The 18,461-nt window shown below is 40.6% G+C and overlaps 1 protein-coding gene and 1 long non-coding RNA gene across 2 annotated transcripts; both read left to right on the forward strand.

Moving 5' to 3' along the window:
• The first annotated feature begins 6,828 nt into the window (after positions 1–6,828).
• On the forward strand, positions 6,829–12,406 carry LOC137179457 (uncharacterized). The gene is made up of 2 exons (XR_010927818.1): positions 6,829–7,491; positions 10,541–12,406. It is a non-coding gene; the product is annotated as an uncharacterized lncRNA (long non-coding RNA).
• Positions 7,491–12,406, forward strand: adra2c (adrenoceptor alpha 2C). Its single transcript, XM_067584121.1, has one exon. The coding sequence runs from the start codon at positions 7,641–7,643 to the stop codon at positions 8,988–8,990; it is 1,350 nt and encodes a 449-aa protein (XP_067440222.1). The 5' UTR covers positions 7,491–7,640; the 3' UTR covers positions 8,991–12,406.
• Positions 12,407–18,461: the final 6,055 nt, after the last annotated feature.

The raw sequence follows: 18,461 nt of genomic DNA on the forward strand, positions 1-18,461 counted from the left end.
TATTTATGAACATCCTTATGACTGCCCAATCGAACCACTTATGATACAGGTCCACTGTCTGTTACCATATATCACAGACGCTCCATTAGGTAACTTTTGACCATCTGGTCTCAGCTTATCCCAAATTAAATGCTTGTTTTAGTGCGGGGAATAACATGGGTCCCCAAGTAGCAGTTCACCCACACATGCTTACAGGCAGTACATGTGCACATACAGGCATGTGTGTTTGACCAAATCAAAAGAACAAAGAAAGGGAAAAAATGGTGGGTAGGAACCCCCCAACCAACCTCCTGGATACAATGGTATCCTGTGAGAACATGAGAACATGATTAAGAGTAAAATGGGTAGTGGAATATGATTTGCCACTCAATTCCCAAAGCGTGACAAATACCTTTCAACCTTGCTGGCTAGACGACCCAGCCTTTTTTTAATATCTCCCCTCCTGCATCTCATTCTCATCTTGCTCTACACCTGCCTTTAGTCTTTCTTTAGTGTTTCTTCCTCTCTGCTCCTGTTTGCTTTTTCCAGTATTCCTTTCTGCTTCTCTCTTCCCTTCTCTTTTCTACACCAAACTTTGTCCTAACAAACTCTGTCTGCCAAACTTTGTCCTTCCCTCACTGGGCTTTTACAGGGTTCAGCTTTCTAAGCTGAGCTCTCCAGCAGCAGAGGCATCAGTAGTGGGATTATGCTGGAGAATCAGACATCTTGGGGGAACCCATAGCACTTGTGGTTACAAAGGCTCTGAAATGATCTGTCGACCAGGGTATAGGTGGAAGAGGTACTGTAATGCAAAAGGCTTAGATGGGTTTACCTGCAGATGGTGCATTACAGTGTGGTTCCGTGTCTGATTGGATCTAAAAGCGCTCCCATTGGGGTGGTTCACTTTTTTCAGCTTGGCACTTCGGCACTGCAGAGCACCGCACTGGTTATGAAGGGCTGCAGAGAAGGTGATTTAGAGCTGAATGTCTTGACTTGGATTCATTTATATGCCTACATTGGGCAGTTTTTCTTCTAGATGGCCTACAGTGGAGGAGCATTGACTCACAGGATAATGCACCATGAATCCCACATCTCCAGATTAATTTCAGTCTACTATTAGGTGTATATGATGCATTTAACTATTCGGTATTGATTCCATTGGCAAACCAGAACTAATCATAACTTGTCATAGCTAATTCATCCCTCTCTCCTGTCGCTGGCCTCACACTTGACTCAATTCGTCCATCCTCTCTCAGCCAATCTGTGACCTCTCTGCAAGTGATACTTCACAGATGGTTATTTTTCACAAACCGCAAGTCAATCTGGTGTGCAGATCATGATGCAACACCTAGTTGACTGGTGTCCATCTATGTCTGGGGTGTCACATTTCAACACATTCCTGCTGCGCCTAATGCTCTACATGCTCCAAGATTTGTCAGTTTGTCCCAACTGTCACTCAGATGGACAGTAATGACTTTGCCAGGCCAGACGCTGCACAGCCACTCATCTCAAGCAAAGGGGCACTTATAATTGGACAGTCAATCTTTCTTGGGACAGCTGCATAATGTGAAGAGTTGTGTCTCTGCCCTGTAACAGTCTATTGTGCTACAGCAAATATCCAAAAGTTTTATGAGGCTGAAATGCCTTCATAGTGGCCTGTCTGTAGCATAATTTTTGGAAAAGCTATTTGATTTGTGTTTATAGCTACATTTGTTAATTAAAGATGGTGTCCCAGATCCTTCTTTGGAAACGAATAACACAGATGTCATACGCCATACTTGAGAGGACCTTGACTAGGATTGTTGTATTAGTCTGAAGTCATGGAGTCTTATTCTTCTGCCCAGTAATTCTCATAAAAGAATGAGCTGAAGGTGAACCTTAACGTTAGAATGACCTGTTCATGAAAGGTTACATTTAAAAGCAAAATGACAAAATGTTTGACATTGCCACTGGGCTACAGAATATATAACTGCAGAAGATTTCTCTCTAACTTAGTCTGATAGCCTTTAAACCTGCAGTGTGGAACTTTTAAATATAAATGAATGTCTGTTACATTCAAGCCCTTGCCAAACGAGTTCACAAAATGCTGATTAAGCCTATCACCGCCAGATAAATCTCTCTGTGTTTCACAGTATACCAGAGTTTTTAATCTAGTGTTGGGTTTGAGATTCCCGCACTGGCCGGATGAATGCATGAATGCATGAATGAGACTTCCACCAGCTGAGTCAGCAAACGTCCGGTTAGCTCTCTGCTAACTTGAAGGGGGATAAAATTTAATTCTGCAACAATTGTAGAATTTCCAAATGTTATTGGACCAAATGGATAAAATTCTGATAGTGAAACGAATCGTTTGTCTGATGCTCAAAAAATGTATCCACTGTTTTACAACTGCAACAGTAGTGACAGAGTAGGCTACAGTGGAGCCTATGATGTAAGTACGTGTCGACAGTGTTTGTGTAATTACTCTCACTGCCAGAAGGGGGAGACAAAAGTTCCGCTAAAGCTAATGTCGGCTTGGGCTGAAAGAAGAAAAAACTGTTGGAAACTGAGTGTTCAGAGCAGTCTGAAGCTGGTGCTTTTTGCTCACAGGGATTACTTCTACATATGTTTACCTCATTATTTGACATGTTGGTCACTTTTAAGCATGAACATAGGACATTGTAACATTATATACATATATATATATATATATATATATATATATATATATATATATATATATATATATATATATACAATGACTGAAAATAAGGAAAAACATAATAGGTCCCCTTTAATATAATTTTTCCATCTAAACAAGACACATTCCTACCATCCCGATAATACAGTACACAGGGAGTCAAGTTTAATTGGTTTCTTGTAGTAACCAACGATCTTTTTTCTTGATTTTGCCTTATTTAATTATTCATTAAATTAGTTAAGTGGACAGCTATAGTAAAGAGATAGAATATAGAACTATCTCTATCAATGTATACATTTCTCATTTCATTGCAAAACAGGAAGAAAAGCCATTTACCTTCATATCAGCGTACATGCTGTTCACAACAGAGTAGTGTACTTGCTGATCTGCAGGGATGCACAAGGGCAGGCTAATGCCCCTGACACTGTGTCCTTTTCAAATCAAAGCGCTGACTTTATGAACAAATGTTGCTATCACTGATCACCCGAGGAGCTGAAAGCAGCTTGTAACAGTATTTTTCCACTGAACATGGGCTACTCTTCAGGCAGTAGCATACTCTATGAACAACAGATCCGCAACAAATGCTTTCATGCCATCAATTAAATTATAACACATCTACCCACTTTTCATACCCAATCTGTGAAGATAAACTTCTGTAGCTCCTTCAGATGAAGATTTGCCCAAATTCTATAATGCCAAAATGTCCTTAGAGGGAAGCAGCTTTATACTTTATTCAGCCTCGGCCTACATCTGTTTCACTTTTTATTCACCATTAACTGTATGATTACCACTACCGCATTGTCAAAATAACAAGCCAGACTATCAATTAAGTGATTCTCAAATCCCTTTAATTTCTAACAGCCTTACTCAGATTCATTTGGAGTCTGACAAAGCAAAAACAGCTCTGTGTTGACTTCTACTGATAAAGCAACAACAAAAGATGTGGATTTAATGTAGAACAAAATTCCAGTGATGCATGGCAATACTGCCCATTCACGCTGTGTGTCATTGTCTGTGTTTAGTCTTTTAATCTTGTATTGGATTTTTTCTTAGTGTCTGAAAGATGGACATAAAAAACTATCTTCTTAAAAAAGTAAAAAAACATTTTGGTTGGATCCTATTTGATATTACAAATTGATTCCATTCATGATGTATAATATTAATAATAGTAATTATTGTGTTACATAATAACCTAATCACTATTGGACCATTGATTACATTTTCTTCATTAAAAGAGTATGTACTTGTACAAAACTCATCAGAAATTAATGCTCAAAAGCAGATTTTCTCAGCTGGAATATAACAAAACAACCACAGGACAAATCTTACACATTTTCGCATGATTGGTACCGTAAACAAATCAGCCGTCATCCAAGTCACGTGTGCATCATTGCACAGATTTATTAAGGGTAATTTGTAAGTTTACATACTGTAGAGACCAATTAGCACAATTTAAATGCAGCCCTTTCCAAAGTTTTACCACAAAAGCCATGAAATCGCTTACCTCTTATGTTTAAAATGCATCCTCCTTGACACCCAGCGGCCTGCTTCACAGTGACAGCTACACCAAGGTCACTATGGATGTTCTGGCAAATCTCTGGAAGAAGTGTAAGATTGAGAAAGACAACTGCGTAAGATAAAGCTCTGACTTTAAATATAGCTCCCTCTGGCTTTTTTAAAAACTACTCTGCCCTTCAGTAATTCTGATAATCCCACACACACAACTACAAATGAAGAAGCATGTGAGAGTGATCAAACGGTTGGGGTAAATTGGACAGATAGAAGATTATTTTCAAAGCCGATATGGTGAGCTAAGATACAACGACACCACTTTTATTTCTCATTGTGATAGATTCAGGTTTAAAGTTATAAAAAAAAATGGAAATCCCTGCATTTCAAAGCAGTCCAAATAATCAACAATTCCATTGATCTTATTTTACTCTTCCTCCTAAAGGGTAATCTGTCACAGAAAGGCAAGGTACTAGATAAGAAGCAGGCCCTGTTCTGTGAAGTGATGCTAGTAAGAGAGAAACTCCCCTGGGTTGGATGTTGCGTCGCTGAACTATTTGTTCTAAGCTCTATAGTTGCCTGCCCAGGTAGCACAGCCATTTGTCACTGTCAACAGCTGGCACCACACCGCACCTTATGGGGGGCCTATGGAAACTACTGCACATTAGGGAGGGTGGGAAAATTAGAAATGGCTCTTGTTACTGGTAACAGCCTTGATTTCTCTGGGGAATAGTCTTTGTTAGCATGTGGCTGACTTAATGTATTCTGTGTTCATGTTGTACATTTGTGCGCAATCAGTAAAGGTGGATGATGTGAGTTTATAAACTGTGGCATTATGTCTTCTAGCTATTATGAGGAGTTGATTGTGGTCACTGTGCAGGGCCACAAAAGGCCGGTCCTGTTACCTCGTGAGAACACATCGGGTGTTATTAAGTTTTTGAAGCTCTATTAGGTGAATCATATTAGGCTCATATTGCTTCTCTCTTCCCCCTTTAATAGAAAGCTCTGGGCATCTCTTCCATTTTCAGTTGCACAAATGCTGCAGTGTCATGCTTAAATAAAAGTGCAGAGGACTGTAAACCAGCAACCGCTCTGTCACAAGGAGCAAACAAAGGGTTCAATTTGCACAACTGCAGTGATTGGACCAGAATAACAAAGGAGGAAACAGTACAAAAAGGATGACAATTTAGTATGTCACAAGTTTGAAAAGAGCAAAAGAGTACAAAGCCTTGATTTACAGAGATAAAAGTAATCAACACAATCTCCTGGACACCCAAAAGCTGGCTTCTGGCTGGCAAGCAAAGCCAACTTACTCCCTAAGAGAAGAGCAAAATGTTGGAAACAAGAAAAGGGCTTGGTAATAGCCGAGATCGCTCACTGTTGTCCCAATTATATGGACAGAGCTGTGGCCCCAGGACATGACTTAATGACCATAATAAGGCTTGTCTGTCTGTTCAAAATCAGCTTAGAGTGCATCCACACTGACCTACAGCATCACTCTGTCTTTAGTTCAATTTAAACAGGCAGCATGAGAACGAGCAGGGTGTTTTTGGGGATGGGTGTGGGTGATTATAGGAGGGTGCAGGGAGCTGGAGACTTTCTGCCTTCTGACTGTTTCCCAGGCAGATGGACCACGACCCCCTGAGCCCTCCTCATTCCACCTCGTACCCTTGATGAGGATCAATTTGGACTTGAGCATTTCTTGCGGCTACGGCTGCTCTCTAATTCAGTATGGCTGAGCGCTCTGTGATTAATGACAGGTACTAAGCTGGGAGACATGGTCAATAAACGCACTGGTCCACGAACTTAATACCAGGCTACACGCCAAAAGGGAGACAGGCTTTCTCCAGGAGGCAGCAGCTCCCAGAGCAGAGAGGGGTTAACAGGAACAGAGAGCAAAAAAGCAAACCCAAACTTTTTAGGATTGACTTTGTGAGCTTAGATTTAATTTGAACAACTTTGCTTTGCAGTGTGGAGTCTTCTGCACTCTTCTTTCGAAAAGTATGTGTGTTATATAAAGAGATAGGGAGACAAAGGCAGATAGATAGCGGAGGGTAAGGGTTGAAAGAAAGACAGATGGAGAAAGAGACAGTTAGAGGATGCTATAATGTGTGTGTGGCAAGTGTGCATGTGTCCTCGTGGGAAATGAAAACACATGAATAAATAACTCCAGACAGACAAGATAACCTGAAAGTCATTGGTAGAATCAGCCTGTTATTGCCTGTGATAAAGCCCACCCAGGGGATGCACCATGACTTTTAAGATGTATACTCATTAATCATATTTCACGCATGGCCTGTTCTATTCTGTGTCAACATGCATTCATGGGGCTTTCCATAGAGATGATTTAGAGCCTTTAATATTCCCAGAAGCTGAATGCTTCTCAGTTTCATCAGAACGTGTCAACTGCACCCTGTAATCCTCTGATCTTATCAACACATTTTCCACAACACAAACACACAAACTAATAAAGGCAGGAAAATTATAAAAGTTTCCACTGTAAGGTCACGCATGCATTCCTATATTCCTCCCACAGGGCCACGGGTTAATCAATACATACTGGAATATCTATAAACCTGACGGCTGTATAGATATAATATCGCATATAGCTTGTGTTGCTCATGTTTATGGTGTGTATGTTCGCTTGTTTGTCCCTCCGGGTCTGCCTGTTACAATACTGACCTCCAGCGTGCACACCGAATGACAGAGCAGCGCGTGTTCTCCTTGGAGCGGGACTCCGCTGCTGTCAGTCTGTGCGTTTTGACAGCAATGTGACCTCCACCAAACAGCTCCTGCTGACTTTATCTATCCAAATGGGCGGGAGTAGGCTACGCTTTTAATACCGAAACAGACCTTCAAGAGATATATTGTCCAGTTTGCGACCGTGATCTTATTAACTATTCTAAAATAAATCACTACTGATGAATATATGTTTTGATGGCTTATTTTCATCTCCATCCTCTCCTCCATAATCGCTTCTCCGGGGCGGAGCGGGTCCCTGCTAGTTTTTTTTTCTTCTAATGTACAAAAAAAAAAAAGAAAAAAGAAAAAAAAAAGACACGTGGTTGTTACAAACCTCTCTCAGGACACAGCGGGGAGGCGGAGGTGGAGAGATGCGGGCGCAGTCGGGATGGGAGAGGACGCGATGAGGAGGGAGTCCGCTCTCTAAGCATGGAGATGCTGCTGCTGAGCAGCCTGCACGTTTTTAAAATAAGGACTTAAAAGATTTTGCATATTGGGGCCTCTCTATCTCTCTCCCCCATATCTCTCGCTCTCTTTTTTTCTAAAGGAGAGACTTGCATGCAGGATATGGAAGATCGCAGGTGAGACGAGGAGAAAAATGCCATTTGATGTAGATTTTTATTGTGAAATAGGCACTGAAGTCCTAATGGGGTATTTCTACAGATTATTTACGCACATTTTAATTTTTTAAAAGTCACATCTTGACTAAAAAGAAAAAACTAAACTCAAAATGGATTTCTTAAATATCTCCGGCTTGGAGGACGGGATGGAGGCAGAAAATATCTCCTTTAATTCCACCTCTCAGAGCCAGTACAGCCAGCTCGCTATCTGGGGTCTGGCTGGACTTGTCAGCTTTCTGATTTTGTTTACAATAGTCGGGAACGTCTTGGTTGTTATTGCCGTTTTAACCAGCAGAGCTCTGAAACCACCCCAGAATCTTTTTCTCGTCTCTCTGGCCAGTGCGGACATACTGGTGGCTACCCTGGTCATGCCCTTTTCTCTGGCAAATGAACTTATGGGCTACTGGTTTTTTGGTAAAATCTGGTGTGACATCTACCTGGCTCTGGACGTTTTATTCTGCACCTCTTCTATTGTTCACCTGTGCGCTATAAGCTTGGACAGGTACTGGTCAGTGACACAGGCGGTCGAGTATAACTTAAAGAGAACACCCAAAAGAGTTAAAGGGATGATTGTGGTGGTCTGGTTGATCTCAGCCGTCATCTCCTTCCCACCACTGATATCAATGGACAGGAGCAGCAGTGAGACCAACCCCCAGTGTATTCTGAATGATGAGACCTGGTATATCCTCTACTCCAGTATTGGATCGTTCTTTGCCCCCTGTGTCATTATGATTCTGGTCTATATTCGGATCTACCAAGTAGCAAAGACCAGGACCAGGACAATGTCCGAGAAGAAGAGAGATGTGGACTCGCCACTGGAGAATGGGATGGATCAAGCTGAACCAGGAAAAGGTGGCTCGTTAAAGTCCAGCAGGGGTGGAAGCATGAAAGATCAGGAACGTGAGAATGGGCACTGCAAAGAGCATGCCGTTGGGTCCTCCTTACCAAATGAGCCGAAACATCCAACGACAGACCACGATGACGACTTCGACGATAGCAGCTCGTCAGATGAGAAACCTAAAAAGACCACTACCAACAAACACCACCATGATGACAGGAAAGACAGGAAGTCCAGCCGGAAAAGCAGCTCCACTTCTAAATACTCCAGCAGGAAGTCACGTTCCAGTTCCAAATCCATGGAGCTGTTCTCGTCTCGCCGCAAACGCCGGAGCACCGTCAATCGAAAGAAGGTCTCTGCCGCTCGAGAGAAACGCTTCACGTTTGTACTCGCAGTGGTCATGGGTGTATTTGTCGTGTGCTGGTTCCCATTTTTCTTCTCCTACAGCCTGTACGGAATCTGCCGGGAGCCGTGCAAGGTCCCAGAGACACTGTTCAAGTTCTTTTTCTGGATTGGCTACTGTAATAGCTCATTAAACCCGGTCATCTACACTATCTTCAACCAGGACTTCCGCAGAGCCTTCCAGAAGATCCTCTGTAAGTCATGGAAACGCTCTTTCTGAAAGTGTCCTGCACGGATGCAGCTATAATAGACATTTTAACCAGCAGGCACATATTTAAACTGTTCTGAGCAGTAGGATAAAGCGCTGGCCTGAGGTGCTTTAACACCTTTTCTTTCAGGGATTGCACTAAAAATGAAGGGGACGCTTAACGGATCAAAGGATTGAACTAAGGTGTAGGAAAGGGGTTTAAAATACAAGCGTAAGCGCTCTGATAATATTCACAGAGGAGGTTTTCATTGAACAGCAGGCTGCTTTTGGACTCTGATGAGGGCTTCACCCCCCCCGCCCCCCACTCTGACTTATGCTCCCTTCATTTAAATACAATAAAGTGATTCATAACAGTTTCTGTGATGCATGCACACCACAGTAGCTGCACTTGGACAAACTGCACAGGAGTTGAAGGGTTTACAGAGACACTTGATTTAAAATGTGACCTCATTCACTGAGTATACTGCGAAGGCCTTGACAATCTCCACACAACCGTTGTTTGTGATGTTGGATAGTCGTATCTATCTTCTCTCTTTCTCTTACTCTTTTCTTTACCTTTCTATTACGTCACACTCTCAACATAAGGACCAATGGGATGAAGGGGCTCCTTGCTTACTGTTTCAGTAGCAAAACGTTTCACTAAAAAATGAAAAACTCAAAAACTACAAAGTCATAATACTGCTTCAGTGTACTGTGTGAGGAAAAAAAGTGTCTCATCATGGAAATGCAGTGGAAACTTTTCATCAGGTCGTGTGTTTTTTGTGAACTCGTACGTGTAGCTTGGACTTGGCCTGGATACGATGGCATGTACAGTACAGTGGGCATTTTCTTCTCCGAGGCATGTGTTTGCACCTTCCTCTATCCTCTGAGAAAATAGATGGAACACAGAAGTACTCACTGAGGCTTTCACTGTGTGTGTGTGTATGTGTGTGTATGTGTGAGTATGTTTGTGTGAAAGAGAAAGAGGAAACAAAGTGTACAACATGTGGAACTGTGTTGTGATGAAGTGAGCTGGAGAGTTTACTGCATATTATCCCAACTGCCAGTCACTGATAGCCTGTATGTGTGTGCGTGTGTGTGTGTGTGTGTGTGTGTGTGTGTGTGTGTGTACGCCTGCTTTCAGTAAATGGCCTGATTCTCTCTGGTCAAGTGTCTTTCTATTCTCCTCCATCCTATTTTCTGTCGCACGTCTTTCCTCTCCACCTTACAGCCACAAAACGCACTTAGCCATAGTAAAAACCAAACACCCTGTCTCTGTTTCCATGTCTGCTGCTCGCACCACATATAAGAACGCACATACACATTATTATAACATACACAAAGACATAAAAATGACTTATTGTCAATATTTTCATCTTTACATTACAAGCATTTATAGCCGGAAGGACTAATGCTTTTTTTTTTTCTCTTGTAAATAAGTGAAGACAGTACAGTATTATTGTGTGGTGCCTCATAATCACACATGTATGAATTAATATGATAAAAAATGTATTGTTTGTATAATGAACAACGCTGAAAGATTTTCATGTCACATCAACCTCTGTCCTTTTCTAATGTTTCAGAAAAAAGAACAAGCATTTACTTCTCTGCTTTGAGCACATTCGAAAAAGATCAAATAAAGAGATCACTTCAGCTGTCCTTTGAAGACTGCAAGAGTGCATGACTGCATTCTTCATTACTGTTAATGTTTATATATTTTTGTACTGCTGTGCCACTGTAGTTTATTATGTGTCACTGATGCTGTCACTGGTGTGACTCAGAACATATGAGTAATGATCTTTTTTTAAAGTGCTATTATTTTGAGGGTAGACTCCTTGGAAGGCTGTTGTTCAGATTCGAGAGTTACGTTGAAGAATAATCCAGCCAAAGAATGTACTGAAAATGGAAACTGTATCAAACTGTATCTCACTTTGTTTAACAGAAAATATTTTCAGCACAGAAAATACATATTAGGTTATGATTTTAGTGATTATTAATGAATCAGACTTCAATTTAAAGTGAGACTATGTAACTTTTGCCAAACAGTGGACACAAGTGAAAATTATGGGATAATCCTAAATACTAGAACCTACTTTAACAGTGGACAACAGTCATGAAGTCAGTAAACTGACTCCGTAACATCCATTATGCAGCAATACTTACCTGAAGTTTGCTAACATTAGCCACCATAAGCTACTGGTCATACCAGACCAAGTAAGCCTGTAGCAGCATTCATTTTAATTGTAATTTGTAAAAGAATGAATGTGCTATTTCTTCTTTCAAAACTTTCATAGTCTCGCTTTAAGAGTTGTCTAATGCACACTTGGTAGACAGATGCATGGGAAACTGAAATCACGCAAAAGAAATAAAATAAATTGTATTAAAACTCCAAAGATTTGGTCACAGACCTTCGTCAGGCATCAATTTTAAGATCAATCTCTCTATGGATTTTAGGATCTGTAGAATACAATAGAAAAAAAGAGACTTGGACTGTTGTTTAGTTCTTCCTCCCCTTGTCTACCACTTGAACGTCTCTTCTTGATGAAAATCACTTACTGTATATTGTGATCCAGTATCTGCTATTTCTACTTTTCTTGTCTCATTGTAATTATCTCATTTTAGGGAATTGTTTTTTGGCTGAGGTGATGTAATTATCTTGCGTTTGTTAGTGGTGATTGCAGCCAGAGGTTCTAGTATAAAGACTGTTTAATATTGTGAACCTGATGCCTGACAAAGGACGGTCTATGACCAAAATGTTGCATTTTCAATTAACTTAGTGTAAACAGAACGAAAGTCAACACTTTCTAATAAATCATATTTGCAAGAGCTAAGATTAGACTGTACCCACAAAAAAATTATACAAATGAGAAATATTTATAATGAGGATCGAAATAGGAAATATTCAGCTAAGATTGCTGAGTGCCCCTCCTAGACACAGGCTAAAAGAGACATTTTGAAGTCATTGGTAATTACAGTTTACGCACAACTTTCACCAAAGTTAGAATCAGGATCAAAACAAAGACTTCTGAAGCATCTAAGATTTCTAATGTGATTTCCGCTCTCCCTGCAAATGTCTTTCACCACATTACTGAAGAATTGTTTCAGGAAAAAACTTATCAGGAACCTTGTATTGTCTGCCCAGACTCTGATTTAGTTTATCAAAGATGTTCACTGTTCAAATGGTGTGGCAGAAACATTTTTCTCCTGTTCAAAGACAGTTCTGGTTCTCCCACTGTCTGAAACCCTGTAGCAGTTTGTAGGTGTAGACAGTATCTTTTCTTCCCTGCTAGTACATCATTTATTGTATCCTCCAGAGATGTTACTGTTTTGTTTGCTGACCATACTATATTTGTATGCAGTGGAGTACCCAGGAGTGCTTTCATAAAGCCTGTCATGAACAAACTGTGTGGTTGCATCAAATTAAATCTAACCTCATGGTTTCATTTTTATTTATTTTGCAAGTTCTCCTCCTGTGTCCTTCTAACAAGCATCAATAAAAGTTATTGCACATCTGATACAATACAGAAAATCTCTCTGTGTTCAGTGTAGAATACTACACTGGGGCGTTACTTGTGCCAGGTATAAGTAATATGTCTTGCTGATACATATGGTGGGGTCAGCTGCCTCAGGTATAAGTGATGCAGAAATGTGCATTTTATGTGTGCTGGAAAACACTACCCACCAGAGACTCTCCAATCCAATCAGAGGTCAGACTTGGGTGAGAGTTTACCAGGAAGCCTGAGCAATTTCTGCTGACCCAGACAAGGTATATAGCACGCCCTTTCTCTCAGTGCCTGCCTCATGCTTATTTATTTATCCCCTGAAAGCTGACTAGAGTCGCCTCCATGACCAAGCAGAATGGATTCTGTCAACACTGCCCCTCCCTCGCCAAAATCTTTATGGCTTGCTGTGTCAGCAGGTCACATCCTCACGCTGCTGATAGTTTTCTCTTGTGCTGCAGATCTGAAGCAGAACCCATCAAACGATCCTGAAAAATGCACAGATGGAGATGCACTCGGGACTGTCCCCTTTTAACTCTGCTCTTTGAAGATGTTCCTGAGCTTAAGAGGTTAAAAAAAGGAGAACTATAGACATGTTTTTCCTCATCATGAACACATACTGTATATAACTGGATGTGTTCCTAATTTTCCTTGTTTATTTAAGAGCATCTTTTTATCTGCAAGCCAAACGCATCCCCTTGCTCACCTGATTAGTACATCTTCACACTTTTGTGAACACTTTGAATTTGATTTTGCTGCTCACATCAGACAGGACCAGGCCTTTAACATAAAATGATAAAAGGGACGGTATATTCATGAACCGAGCTTCAGCAGCATCGATCCATAAATCTTTTAAGTCCTCGACAACGTTGCCTTCCACTCTTGTAGGCGATCATGCTAACTTCAACTCAGCCTGACCTTCCAAATCCCCCATCTTCTCTGCCTCCCTCACACATGTCATAACTAGTTTCAGCAGATCTGCATGAGTGCTTAGTGGGCGGGAGGTGGCAAATCAAGCCAGACCATACTGTAAAGTATTTCAGGTTTGTACATTATGTTGCGGTATATACTTAAAAGCTAAATTTACAGAGATGTGATGCAAAAGTTTGGGGAATTTGAATGTGGAAGGAATCAGCTGACACTTGAACAGACAGTTATTTGTTTTAATTTCAGGAGATTTGCAGGACTTTCAATTTTTGGGAATGTGTGACCCGTAGCCTATAGATTCAAGTCCTCTGAATTCATGGAAAACTGACTGAAAATGTCACTCTGACTTTCTCTGAATGTATCTGTTCCTGTCTGTTTCCCTCTGAGTTTGATAATACATCTTATATAGTCTGAATTTCACCAGTTTCTCTCTCTTTAACACTGCACGTCACCATACTCAAATCTTGTCTTGATCTCCTCTACCTTTCCCCTCATTTCTTTTTTGTAGATATTTTTGTCTGCCTCAGTGTTTATCTATCAAAATCTTTAAAGCAACCAGAGAAACACTTTTTTGCAAAGGAGGCATATGTAGGCACCACACACACATACAGTGCATACAGTTAGTAATGACTAATATGTAACTACAAAAAGTAGAAATTTTATCGGGGTCACATGATTACTTGTATGTTAAAGGGGTCGCTCGAAGTGACAAAACAACAGAGAACTATCACCCGACCCGTTGCCCTCAGTCTTCCTACTAGCTAGCATAGAGGAGCATTAAGCAGCTAAAGAGCCACATATTTCCCTCAGTAGTTAATGAAGACCAAAACAGAGCTTAAAGGAAAGTGCATATTAGACTTACATCCATTAAGTGGTCAGAAACATGGCTCCAAATGAATGATTATGTTGCTCTGTGTCAACTGAGTGTGGAAATAAGAAACTGTTCAATTACAAGTTCAGCATATCAGCTTAAAAGGTGATAATATGTCAGGGTTGTATGTACAGCTGCTGCCCCCAAGTGGCCAAAAACAACCCCCACCCCCCACCCCCCAAATAAAACCAACAACAGTTAAGGCAGGTTTAAAGGAATAGTTTGACTTTTTTGAGAAGTTTGTGTCTTATCAATCTTCAATCTTAGTCAAAAAGATTGATGCTGCTTAACTTGCTAAGTAGAGCTAAATCTCAGAGGCGGTTAGCTTAGCTTAGAAACAGCTTAGAAACAGCTAGCAAAAACTCACCTACCAGCACCTCTAAAGCGCACTAATTAACACATTGTATCTCATTTGTTTTATGCATACTCAAACATGTAACACGTTAAAACAAGAATGTGTGATTTCATGAGGAGTTTTGTGCTATTTCTTGGCAAAAAACAGCAGGTGCAATGACTTCCTGGAGTCTGGTCCTCACTGTGAGGTTGCCAAGCAACCAGTGGAGACACTGAACAGTACTGCTAAGCAGATGTAGCTCCAACTATTGTTCCTACAACACAAAACTCCTCATAAAACCACACATTTTACAACATGTTAATTGTGAGCTTTGAAGTTTCTGGTGGGTGCAAGAACATCATATTTGTAGGAGCTATGCATATGTGGATTTGCAGATTTTGCTGGTAACTCTGTTGAAAAGAGTCAACAGTGTAACTCATACATATTAATGTTAGTCTCTAATATATGTCTTTGTTTGCCATTTGTGTTGACTGTAATGTTTAACATATGTTTTTAAATGTCGACCCCTGGAAGACTAGCCGTGCTTTAGGGAGCAGCTAAAGGGGATCCTAACAAATAAACAACAAAAAACAAACAAGCTAACCGCCTACTGGCTCCAGCTCTGTATTTAACCCACAGGCATGAGAATGGTATTGATCTTCTCATCTCCAGGCAAGAAAGAGAATAAGCATATCTCCCAAAATGTTGAACTATTCCTTTAAGATCTGACTACAAAAACTCAAGCTGCTTCTTTAAGATAAAAATGCAGAAACACATTCACACGTGAATGTGCACACACAGTTAAAAAGGGCTTAAGGCCATTAGCATGTGAGACTTGTAACACAGATGTGACAGTGAATTAAACCACCTCTCTTTCGCTATTGTTTAGCAACAGAGTTCTGTCAGGGAAGGATAAAGGGTTGTATAATTCACTGAATGTCGTGTTCATACCTAAGCAAAGATTGTGTGACTAACACCATATCATTTGTCATGCTTTCTATCAGTGTTGCTGCCATGTTGCAGCACTAGAGGTGTGGCCACTGCCAGGCAAATACAAATGAGAAACTGGATGTGAATACAAAAGTATTTGATTAATAAAACAGAAAGTCCAGAAAGGATTATGTTTCAGCGGTGAGAGGATAACTCAAAAGGTAGACATGGAGCAGAGAGGGCTCAGTTGCAGGGAAAATCTATTCTTTAATCAATCACTGCATCCTTTTTATTTCTTCAGGGTTCTCCATACGTCTTCTCTCCTTCCAGTGAGGATGGAAAAGCAGAGGACTCCATCTCTTGTACACCACCTGCCATCAGTCTCACACTCCTCTCACTATCTCAACCTCCGTCTTTTCACCCTCTCTCTTCCCCTATCAGTCTATCTCAGTCTGACAGCAGCCATCTATTGTGTGAAGCAGCTTCTGCTCCACTTGCATGATAGAGCAGGAGTAGAGTACACACATACACACACACACACAGGCTGGGATAACTACACCTCCAGTCTCTAGTTTTAGCTCACGGACGATTGCTTTTTATCAGGCATGCTTCTCATAAAGCCGCTCTTATTAAGATTTTCTTTGGCTGAATCGGTGCTTGTTGATTCAATGAAATGCTTTAATTCAAGGTAAAATAGAAGTCATCTCAGTGGATTGTATTTTAAGAGAGGAGTCATCGATGGATGGATTTTTCACTGGGGAATAGCACCTTCGACTTTCTAACAGCGCTGCCAGATGGTCAACTCTGATTGTCTTCCCCCCCTATTGTTTTAGCATTCACTAGCAGCTCTGCGCTCACAACCTGCAACCAGCCTTCAAGCCTTTAAGCCAACATGTTTTAAGCACACAACTCAAGAAAAACTTAGACATTATATTTTATTGAATAAACATGTAAAAACTCTCAAGATGTTTTTACACCTTTATGCCCAGAGGTAAATGGATTTCGCCAAAACTTTTTCTCTGTGCTAAACTTGTGCTAAAACAAAGTAAAAGTAAGTGTAGAGAAAAGCCTTACTACTCAAAATGGAACTGTGGTGCTGATAGAGGGCCACGTCATTTATTTAGAGCTCAAAATGCTGCATTCTTGTTTCATCTTGCTTGTCTGTTTCAGAGTCTAAAACACATGTGGATTGAGAATCCATGTATTCTGGTTCAGATACAGTATCTCCCACAAGGACAAAATTCTCTTTGGTACCGTATTTATCTTTGCACAAAGACATTAACTTTATCATGAGCTGATCGTGGATCTATATTTCATCTGAGTATTGCATTTAGAAATGTCTTTCCTATGCTCTGGCGTCTGGTTTAGCTGCCTCCATCTAGCAGACATATACCCTCGGGGTCAGGAGTTCACTCCCCGCTCTTGCTTTCTATTCTGCTCCATCCATCTCATCCCCCTCTGACACCATTCCTCTCTGTCTGTAAAAAAATGATGCTGAAAATGAAAAATGACTTGGATTTCCTCAAACAAAGCAAACAGAGAGAAGGGTCTCCATTAGGAATGATTCCAGTTTGGTGGGGGCGATGTCTTTTAGAGGAAAAAACGCCTGTCTGACAAATCAAAATAAGATGAATGAAAGATGAATGCAGAATCCTCTCTTAATTCACCTTTTATTTTACGCAGACAATATCTAGACCAGGATTTGACTTGATGTGATTTTGAGGGCGAAGATCATCAGCGGAATGTGCTTTTGTACCGTAATCTTTTCTCATTGGCTGTCAGGTGGCTCAGCTCTACACAGCGGATTAGACACACTCACACACACACTCATGGTGTCCATGTTTACTCAATCAATTTTGTAGCTTTTTTAAGAATATGTAATTTGCAAATTAATCGTGAAACATTGGTATAATTACCATGAACAAATAAGACTATAGCATCCGGATCATTAGCCTCCAAATTATACCAATGTGTATTAAAATGTCATTACAGCAAAGCATTTCTTCAAATTAAACCTGTTGTTTGATGTCACAAATGGAACATTTCTACCTCGCTGGCTCACCTCCCTTGCTTTGCTGAGGAGGATAGATGTGTTGGAAATGTTTCCACCATCTGCTATGTTCCATGAGAAACTGTAAAAGCTTCAACACCATTTGTACTAGAGAAACATCAGCAGCCTTTTACCTTTTTTGCCACAAGGCAAATGAATAAACAGATTGCTGCAAAATTTGGCAGCACACGATGTAACTTGCAGTAAAGAAGCCAGTCATAGGACACACAGGCTTGATTTGTTCATCTCTCAGTGGATGTCTAAAATGTCGAATGAAGTCTGAATTATACAGGTGGGGCCAATCATATGAGAAAAATCATGAAAAAAACTACCAAGAGGCATGGTGGCTGAAATTACTGGTGTCTGAGATCCACAATCCACTGAAATCAGGACGGTTTGGATTTTCAGCTCAACGGATCTCAGACAAGCAAGAGGGAGGCATGTCTAAAGGTCTAAAAACATAAAATCCTTGTATTTATCCATATTGCCGTTTGATTTCATTTGATAGCAATTAGTGTTTATCCAGTTCAGAGCTGCTGCCTTTCCCAGAATACATTGGGAAACAGGTAGGGTACATCCTGGAGAGAACATAGACGCTTGCAGTGCTTTAAACAATGAAATAATAGAACATAGTACATTAAGTTTTTGTGCATTTGCAAATAGGTAATTACATCCTAAGAAATGTTTTGCAGACATATGCTTCTCCCCGCATCTTGCCATTTTCCAATAGCCATACTACAGTAAGGGCATAATGGATTTCACCAAAAGAGATTAGTGTTGATGCCTCTCGTGTGGTCAGACAAAAAATAGGTTTATACAAAGTTAAACATTTGTTTCATTACCTGACTGACAATATTAATTTCTATAAAGTGCAACACAAGGGAATACTGTG

The sequence above is a fragment of the Thunnus thynnus genome, chromosome 3 (assembly GCF_963924715.1).
Source record: "Thunnus thynnus chromosome 3, fThuThy2.1, whole genome shotgun sequence".
Lineage (NCBI taxonomy): Eukaryota > Metazoa > Chordata > Actinopteri > Scombriformes > Scombridae > Thunnus > Thunnus thynnus.

Coding starts and splice junctions, on each gene's coding strand:
- adra2c (XM_067584121.1), top strand. CDS start 7,641: ATGGATTTCTTAAATATCTCCGGCTTGGAGGACGGGATGGAGGCAGAA.